The sequence below is a fragment of the Dromaius novaehollandiae genome, unplaced genomic scaffold (assembly GCF_036370855.1).
Source record: "Dromaius novaehollandiae isolate bDroNov1 unplaced genomic scaffold, bDroNov1.hap1 HAP1_SCAFFOLD_45, whole genome shotgun sequence".
NCBI classification, from domain to species: domain Eukaryota; kingdom Metazoa; phylum Chordata; class Aves; order Casuariiformes; family Dromaiidae; genus Dromaius; species Dromaius novaehollandiae.
The window spans coordinates 1,932,716-1,939,756 of record NW_026991505.1 but is presented as its reverse complement, the minus strand read 5'-3'; the positions used below and the strand labels follow the sequence as shown (position 1 = coordinate 1,939,756).

General features: G+C 52.9%; 1 protein-coding gene across 1 annotated transcript; it reads left to right on the top strand.

Annotated features, from left to right (window-relative positions):
• The first annotated feature begins 5,712 nt into the window (after positions 1-5,712).
• On the top strand, positions 5,713-6,681 carry LOC135327065 (olfactory receptor 12D1-like). The gene has a single exon (XM_064504681.1). It carries the CDS (start codon positions 5,713-5,715, stop codon positions 6,679-6,681), a length of 969 nt encoding a protein of 322 aa, XP_064360751.1.
• The last annotated feature ends 360 nt before the right edge of the window (positions 6,682-7,041 follow it).

Sequence of the window (7,041 nt, the reverse complement as noted above, 5' to 3'; positions counted from 1 at the left end):
CACTGGTGGGAAGCTGCCAAAGCAGGAGGGCTGCGGGGGGATGGGGCACATCATTGGGACTGTGCCAGGGGGATGTTTCCCCACCCCTGAAGGTACCCTGCCCTGTGAAGTGCCTGCAGGGCAGGTCTGTGGGACCACGAGCAGGGCAGCAGGGCTGGGTGCAGACTGGAGCCAGGACACTCCTCACTGCTCCATTGCCAAGAGGCAGCTGTGCTGCACAGAGCAGGAACCAGCTCTGCAGGCCCTGCAGGCCCTGGGAAGCTCATTCGGGTGAGCAGCGTTAAGGCAAGGGCTGGGAGCCAGCTGGCAGCTTGGGAGCCCATTGGGGAAGGCCTCCTGGCACTGGTATCACAGCCCAGCCCCACTCTGGCAGCCGGCAGAGCATGCCCTGGGGCTGTGCCACATCATGATGGCCCCTGGCACTCTAGGCCCAGCTCATCCCCTCTGTGGGAGACCTCCAACAGAGCCATTTCCCATCCCTGTCCCAGGCCTGGCCTCCTCGGATTCTCTCCTGTCACTCACCCATGCCCTGGGGACAGCTGAGACCATTTCTCTCTTGGGAAGAGGCTCCACAGGCAGTATCCAGGGCAGAGCCATCTCTGCCAGGTCCCAGACCCCAGAGCAGCACCTCCATTGCACTCAGGTATCTCCCGCCTCTCCCTCCCACACTGCTGAGGCCCCCAAACTGCCCCTGGACCCAAGCAAGACAGGGCTCGCTAGTGATCCTAACTGGAAGACTATTGTACATCGAGGAGTTGGTGATCCACATAACGGGTAACCTGAGCAGGCACAGGCATGTGCCATGCTGTGCTGCACCTTGCTGCATGTACAGCTTGGCCTTCAAGCCTGTGCTGTGCTGCACATATCCCTTGGCTGCAGGACAAACTTTCTTGTCGTATTGTAACACCTGCCTGTAGACAGCTCCCATTTGCTCTTGGCAATTCCACCACCTGTGTGCCCTTGTCTTTATCTCAAGAGAAGGAGCAAGTTCTCACGCAAACCTCCTTTTGACACTATAAATGATGAATAGGATTGTTTTCTTCTGAGGAAATCCTGTAAGAGCCCTAAAGAGCAAGGTGCTGGTGAACCTCTCCATGGATGGGATCTGCACCGTGTGCTGTGCCATGCCATGCCCTGATTGGAGGTCTGTCCAGTGCTGCACAGCTTGGGGTTCTCAGCATCTAAGGGGATGTAATACTGTCTTTCCTCTTTTTCTTTCTTGTGTTAGCTCCACTAAATGGTATTTTAAGCAATACCTTACAGAGTCTGAGTGCCTTTCTTGCTGGGATCATAAGATACACTACCCTGGTGCCTTGCACTGGTATGGAACAGGCTCTCCCTCCTGATCATTGCAACAGCTGCCAGGAGCCCAAGAGGCACCCTGGGATGGGAGGTGCAGGGTGAGCAGCGCCAGCCCCAGTGCTCCCCCAGCAGCCCCTCTGAAGCCAGAGCAGCCCCCAACAGTTGTGGCAGGGACTCGCTGTTGGTCACGGGGAGTCTAGGATGTGCCTGGAGCGGAAACCACAGGCATCGCTCTTTAGAGTGCCCATAGATGAAATGCAGAGTCCAGGTGCGCAAGGGCGGCAGCTCACCAGAGCATTCCCTTCTACTTCATAGTCTTTCAGGACTGCATTCCAGTGAGTGATTCCCTACCTGGGGTTTGTGGGAGGAGCTGTTGGAGACCTCCTCACTTCCCCTCAGTCCTGCTCTGCTCTGTTGTCAGCCCACGGGCACTGCCACAGTCCCTCTGGGCTGGGTAAAGGTGAGTCTCCATGTGCCCTCCTCTGACCCCAGGAAGGAATAAGCAGTGCCTGTCTCTGCTCAGTCCAAAGCAGGTGCTCAGAGCAGGCCGGGGGAACAGGAGGAGAAGGTGCAATAGGCACAAGGGCACAAGCAGCAGCAAGGGACATTTCAGCTGGGTGTTAGGGAAAAAACTGTCAGCATCAGAGTGGAGCAGTAGTGGTGCAGGGGCCCAGAGATTTTCAGAACTTGTCTGGACAAAGTACTGACCAAGATGCTCTAACTGGGAAGTTAGCCATGCTCAGAGCAGAGGGTGTGGATATAGACCTCCAGATATCCCTCCTGACCCAGATCCTCTAGGATGGGGAAGAGGTCCCAGGGCATGGTAGCACACTCCCATGGGGATGAGACCTTTCTAGAAGTTTGCCACTGGTAGATGAGGAGCTCTCTGTCACTCGTCTCTGAGAGGTGGGACTCAACCACATGCTGGTCCCTGTGACAACCCTCAAGGAGTGCCTTTCCTGAGGAGTGAAGGTGCCCTGAGGGCCATCCTCAGCTCTGAGCAGCTGGGAGTGGTGAAGCCACAATGCTCAGTCTGCAACAGCAGCAAAGGGGCAGAGCAGCAAGAATGGGTACAGGGAGGGGAAACGGGAGAGATGTGGCTCTCAATCAAGAGGCAAGTACAGCAGCCAGTGGAAAAGCTCTTCCATTTCCCACCTGCATCATTTGGCTGTGCATTTGAGCCTTCCCCAGACACAGTCCCAAGAGCCACTAGCCAGCCCTGACCTTCTGGACCCTGGCATTCACAGTTCCCCATTACTACTGTGCTGCCACCATGAATGGTCTTGGGTGCAGACTTCTCCCAGATGTGGCTGCAGAATGTCACCAGCTGCTCCTGGAATTCAGGCTCAATCTCCCTGTTATGAAGCTCTTGCAAGGGTGGCAGGTCCCTCTTGCTGGTCGGCTGGTCAAAACCAAAGCACTTCCAGTCTGGGGAGATCTGGTGGAGGCATTCCCGGGAATGGTTATAGAGCTGGGTTTCCCGGCTGCTACCTGCGGAGGTAGGCCAGGGAGCAAGCTCACAGGGCTTGGGCTTTTGTTGCCTTACACTGAAATGCAGCTGTCCAGAGCTGGACACATCCTGCCCTTCCTGAAGCACAGCACTGGGAACAGCACCATTCCCCTACCAGGCTTTAACTCAGCACATTCTCCAGGTACGCGTCCTCAGAGATTTCCTCCCCATCCACCTTCAGGTGCAATGTGAAGTCCCGCACGGCCCAGACAAAGGTCAGGAAGAACTAGGAAACTTTATCTGAATCCTCCAGTTCATCTCCACTCTCCCGAGGTGTTGCTTTCACCTTTACATTCTCCATCAGCTTCATCACATAGCTGGGGAGCTGGCTAAGGAAACAGAGACGCTGGATCCTCATGCAGGAAGGGGTTAACCCTAAGTCTAACCCCACCCTCCCCAGCTATCGGCATTTGATGGGGAAAAGACCAATGTCTTGCTGGTCGATGGTGCCCTTGCTGTTATAGACCAGAGTGCGGGGCAGCAGTACAGCTAGCACAAAGATCCATGAGTCATTCTTGGTGTTTCCCAGGAACAAACAGCCTTGGCTCATACCAAGAAACTCTGTGCAAGGCCCCCTAAGAGTGAGCAAAGCCCCAAATCCCCAGGCCCTAAATGCCTAACCATGGGCCATGGCAGGGTCAGCTTTTTGGAGAGACCCCCACACGTGACATCACCATGTCTTCCTGTAGCTGCCTTGTCTTCAGCTCTTAACTCTCCGAGTCCCACAGGCTTCTGATTATTAAAGGACTCCCTGAGCTCCCCATTCCTGGTCTGCTGAAGTTTACCAGCAAGTGCTGAGGAATTTGGCAGCTTGTCAACCTCACGAGCCTTCTCCTAGCTCCTCTGGCTGTCAGCACCACAGAGACAGCTCCAGTTCAAAAGCCTGGAGCTCCCTGCCAGCCACCGGATCTCAAAAGGCCCACCAGCCTGATGGCTGCTGAGTAATCAAAGATCCAGAAAGAGAGGGAGAGTGGCTGTGAAGAGGCGGTGTCCCACAAACCGTCATGGGCCCAGCCACAGACTGGCTCCAGTCCCCTGCAGACAGCCAGCATCCCAGGCAGAATGAGGGCTCTGACAGGTGAAGGCAAAGGTGAGGGATGCCAGACAGGAGGACATCATTAGCCAGAAGACTTTATCCAGTCAGCTCTGCACTGGCCTCCTTCCCCACAGCCTCTGTCTCTTCCTGGCACACCAGTGCAGGCAAGGAGAACACCTTGAGTCCTGCCACATGCCTGGGCCCTTGAGAGCTTCCACAAAGTTCTCTGTAGGCACAAAAGGAAGCCTCTGCTTCTCCCACACCTTCTCCGCATCACCCCACCCTTCAGTGTCCAGGAGCACCAGCGTGTGTCCAGGCTGACAGGGCTGAGGCACACACCACAGCCAGATACCTTTGGTATGGGCCTGCATGGGGAAGGCCAGGGAGAAACCTGTGGAGGGGATGCAAGGGGCTCAGCAGTGTCAGCTACAGAGCAGGAAAACGGTGGCATCTTTGCTGCCCAGGGCCGGGACCTGTGTGGCTCCCCACCTCTCTCATCCATCCTCTCACAACCCAGCCTGTTCATGAGGTGGGACTTGCCAGCGCAGTACAGCCCTGTGATGGCCACCACCACCACCACGGGCTTTGCAAACTATGACAGCACCTGCAGGGTCTTCTGCTGCCCCACCAGCCCCTGCCTCTGTGTGTTCTCAATCAGGTACCTGGGCACTTCTATGGAGGTTTCAGATGCCATTGCTCATGGCAAACACAGCTTGCAGAGGGGACAGTGAAACAGGTATTTGAGGCCTTCAGAAAATCACCATAGTTTGTTATCTCCATCTTTAGAAGTGAAAAGAAAAGAAAAAGCATTTTAAGCTCCTCATGGACTATAAAGGGAGCAAAAGATGTTAAGTCAGAGGCAGAGTCCAGCTGTGCAGTTGTAGCAGGTCAAAGGAAGCCATGATACTTATTCCATGTATTATCCTTGGGAATTACAAAACCATGTGTCAAACTCCTTGGAAAATTCCCCATTAAAACTGTTAGTCTTCCTGAGAATGATGTGCTATAACCTTGCATATTTCCAGAAATGGCTTTTGATTCTACAGCTTCCTCCTGCTTGTGAGAGCTGGCTGTGCAAATAATCAGTAATCAGTTCAGCTCCCCACAACATCATTAGTTTTCTGTGTGCCAGAAATGCTATGCCTTGATGTTTTCTGCACTGAAGTCCCATAAGGTTCAGAGGCTTGATCCCAAGAGGAGTTATCAGAGAGATGGAAATTTTCCTTTGTTGGAAAGAAATGTGATTGTTTCCGTGACAGGGAGGACTATATAAAGGTTTCCTGACACCACCGAACAGTCCGAATTAGTCCTCTTTGAAAGTGGTGTACTATATGTGATCTACTCTAATACTTCTATAATACTTCAGCTTTGGAAAGATACAGTATATTCAGCTAGGATTTGGAATGAAGAAAACTTATTAGAAAAACTTCTTTGAATAAAAGAAAGGAAAACAGGATTTCAGAGTGATCTTCACTTAAAAACTAGGTAACCAACTTCTGTTGCCTCCCTCCCTCCTTCTCTCCCTTCCTACCTCACTCCCTTCCTTCCTTCCTCCCATTTTCTTTTCTCGCTGTCCTCAAACACACCATTCCTTTCAGTGAGCTGGTACACAGGTAGCAGCTCTGGCATCAGTACTGGCCATCTAGGTTACAACAGTTTCTAGTGTTTGTTGAAACAGCTGGGGTGGAAAATCAAGGGATTCTTTTGTGTCCCTTTCCGGACTCAGTGTCTGATCTCTTCCATTCATGAGGCAGCATCAGCTGCTGCTGCACCTTATGGAAGAGGACTCTGGGGAATGGAAATAACAGCTCAGGACAGAAGGATAGCAAGCTACTGCTGAGTTCTTCTCTCTTTCCCTGCAGGGATGGATAACCAGACAGAGGTGAGCAAGTTCATCCTGCTTGGCCTGTCCAGCCCTCAAGGGCTGCAGCAGTTCCTGTTCATGCTCTTCTCCCTGCTCTACCTGTCCAGCCTGCTGGGGAATGTGGCAATTGTGACTGTGGTGATATGTGAACCTCGGCTACGCATCCCCATGTACTATTTCCTCTGCAACCTCTCCTGCCTGGATATTTTCTACTCCACCGTTACCATCCCCAAGATGCTGGCTGGGTTCCTCTGGGGGCACCAGGGTATTTCTTACACTGGCTGCCTAAGCCAGCTCCACTTCTTCCACTTCCTGGGCAGCAGCGAAGCTTTGCTGCTGGCTGTCATGGCCTATGACCGCTTTGTGGCCATCTGCCACCCGCTGCGCTACACCCTGATCATGAGCCCACGGGCCTGCCTGCTGCTGGCTGCAGCCGCTTGGGTTACAGGCTTCCTTCATGCTCTGATGCACACAGTCATGACCTCCCGGCTCCATTTCTGTGGCCCCAGCCACATCCACCACTTCTTCTGTGACATCAAGCCCCTGGTGAGACTAGCCTGCAATAGCAACCAGCTCAACCTGCACCTGCTCAGCATCATCACGGGGAATATGGCAATAGGCCTCTTGGTCTTCACACTCTTTTCTTACCTGTACATCTTTTCCTTCCTCCGACTGAAAGTCCAGTCGAGGGAGGGAAGGAGGAAATCCTTCTCCACTTGCATCTCCCATCTCACAGTAGTGGCCTTACTCTATGTCCCTGTTATTTTTAACTATGTGCCACCTTCCTCAGAGAGTTCACCCAGGCGGGACATGATAGCCACACTTATGTATAATGTTGTCACCTCCGTCCTCAACCCTTTGATCTACACCCTGAGGAATGCGGAGGTGAAACGTGCCCTAAAGAGAAGACTTTTCTCCAGACAGTTACTAGTGCAGAAAATGTTCTGCCTTGCAGCTTGCGTGGGGTAGTAGGCAACGGACAATGCAATCAGAGGAGCTTTTGGCTCAAGAATGTCTTGTGCAGAAATCTGCTTTTCACTGCCAACAGCCTGGGTCCCTTCAGAAAAATCCTACTTACTGCATATGGCCCTATGTCTCCTCTCTTGGGCAATATCAGTGCATAAAGAGTGCATGTTGGTGGAACAGCCACTCCCATTCCTCCAAGTGGAGAAGAGAAGCGGCTCCAGAGAGTGATACTTCAATAAAAACACCTTTTTTAGAGTGCTTTACCCTCAAACGTCACTTGATTCTTTTTCTCTTCCTTTCTTTCTTTCGGCAGCTGAATCTCACCCCCAGTCAGAGCTGTCAAGAGAAGTCAGGACATGATTC

Coding starts and splice junctions, on each gene's coding strand:
- LOC135327065 (XM_064504681.1), top strand. CDS start 5,713: ATGGATAACCAGACAGAGGTGAGCAAGTTCATCCTGCTTGGCCTGTCC.